This window comes from Etheostoma spectabile, unplaced genomic scaffold (assembly GCF_008692095.1).
Source record: "Etheostoma spectabile isolate EspeVRDwgs_2016 unplaced genomic scaffold, UIUC_Espe_1.0 scaffold00017282, whole genome shotgun sequence".
Taxonomy (NCBI): Eukaryota; Metazoa; Chordata; class Actinopteri; order Perciformes; family Percidae; genus Etheostoma; species Etheostoma spectabile.
This window is the reverse complement of record NW_022604134.1, coordinates 1-1,901: the sequence shown is the minus strand read 5'-3', so window position 1 is coordinate 1,901 and position 1,901 is coordinate 1. Positions and strand designations below refer to the sequence as shown.

The window sequence follows — 1,901 nt, the reverse complement described above, 5'->3', positions numbered from 1 at the left end:
CTCCTCCTCCTCCTCGCCCTCCTGCGGGGGGGCAGACGCCGCTGCAGGCCGACATAAAGATAAGTTAGTGTTACGTTGTGATGAAAACATAAAAAAAACGTGTTTTTAATTGAAGTGTTTTAAAGAGACGAGAAGACACGGCGAGGGTTAAAGTTGTGGACTGTAAAGGAAAGTCTGGCCGCGTGCTGGGTTGTTGGAAGTGTTTTGGTTGGATGATTAGAACTGGATAAATTTCTCCATAAGACGACTTAAACCCAGTTTTATTCCTCGGCTTTTAATCCGCCATGAGAACTGGTGTTGTATTATTATATTGTGATATTATATTGTGATTTTATATTGTGATATCAGGTGTGTTACCTGGAGGGTCCCCGGCTGGTCGGAGATCAGAGGTGGAGTCCGGCAGGTCTGGAGACGGCGTGGTTGTCCCCTCGGGGCGGCTGCCTGGTTTGTGTGGCCGTCGGGGTTGGGGGCCCCGTCTCAGCAGCTTCAGGACTGACTTGGTCAGAGACTTCTTGGCCCGAAGCAGCACACTGAGCGTGCTCAGACTGCTGACGAAGGGCGGCAGGTAGGGAAAAGCCACGCTCAATCCAGGTACCACCACGCCTCCTCGACCGCTCAGCCAATCCTGCACCGCGTCCTGGGGCTCAAGGAACATCAGGGAGGGGTCGCACTGCAGCGCCTCCCTTCTGAGGGGAGGGGGCGCTGTTGGGTCCGGTGTCACTGTGCCTTTATAAGGCAGGAAGAGTTTAGGGGGAGGAGGGGGGAGACGGGGGTTTGAGACAGGTTGCCGGATGAAGGCTGGGGGGATGGGCCTGAAGGCAGAGGTAGGTGGGGCAGGAAGAAGGCGTGGCTGATTCATACTGGGGCGGTTTACGGGGACAGCAGCTGTGGTTTGGGGTGTGGTGAATTGCGGGCTGCCGGCGGTGAATCGCAGAGCGGGCGTGACCGGATGATTCAAAACATTCCCGGGTGGAGCTAGGAGGCGAGCGTTTGGTGGCAGGGGCCCCTCTGTCAGCTGGACCAGACCCCCGGGAGTCATCACCCACATCAACTGACTGGGAAGTAAAGGGAAGCCGCGGGGTTGAGTCCCCGGCGCCGTCTTCAAAATAACTTTCTTTTTAGCGCGAGATTTACGAGGGCGCTTCTTCCGTGGAGGCGTAGAAGTTCTCTTCTTCTTGGCTTCAACCTGGAAACAAAACATTGGGTAGAGTCAGACCGAGGCAATGTCCGCCGCCAGCGTCTGTTCTACATTATAATAATGAGGAAAGAAAATGTGTCTTGTGGTTCGGTAGATGCGGTTAAGACACCGAATGACAACACATCGACACCCAACCCTGCTGTTCACGGTCTACCTTCATTACATCACGTGTTTAAAACACCGGCTGTGACAGAAACACTCTCCTTACCGTTGCCTCAGTGGCTTCCTGGAGATCTTTGGCCCTCTTAGTCGGCTTCCGGGTTCTCTTTCCTTTCTGGCTCTCACATTGGTCATCCTGACTGCTTGTCACGCATGGCTGCTCCTCCACCCCCTGGGGAGGCTGGCTGGAGCCGGACTCGGGGCTCGGTTGAATTGACTTTGAGCCACGTTGACTCGGAGCAGGGCCGAGCTTAATAAAGGTGTAGTCATGATCTTTATGGAAAGAAGGAAGTAGGCTTAAAGTGGAGGAAGCAGGCGGTGCTAAAGGAACCGGGACGACTGTCTGGGAAGGGACCTGGACGACTGTTTGGGAAGGAACAGGGACGACAGTCTGGGAAGGGACCTGGACGACTGTTTGGGAAGGGACCGGGACGACTGTTTGGGAGGGGACCGGGACGACTGTTTGGGAGGGGACCGGGACGACTGTTTGGGAAGGGACCGGGACGACTGTTTGGGAAGGGACCGGGACGACTGTTTGGGAAGG

At 55.4% G+C, this 1,901-nt stretch overlaps 1 protein-coding gene across 1 annotated transcript; it reads right to left on the bottom strand.

The window, feature by feature from the left end:
• On the bottom strand, positions 1 to 1,889 carry LOC116679536 (snRNA-activating protein complex subunit 4; the record flags this gene model as incomplete). The annotated part of the gene is given in 3 exon segments (XM_032509195.1): positions 1 to 41; positions 358 to 1,186; positions 1,407 to 1,889. Coding segments are annotated over 2 exon segments (732 nt in total), but the record flags the coding sequence as incomplete, so codon positions are not given.
• Positions 1,890 to 1,901: the final 12 nt, after the last annotated feature.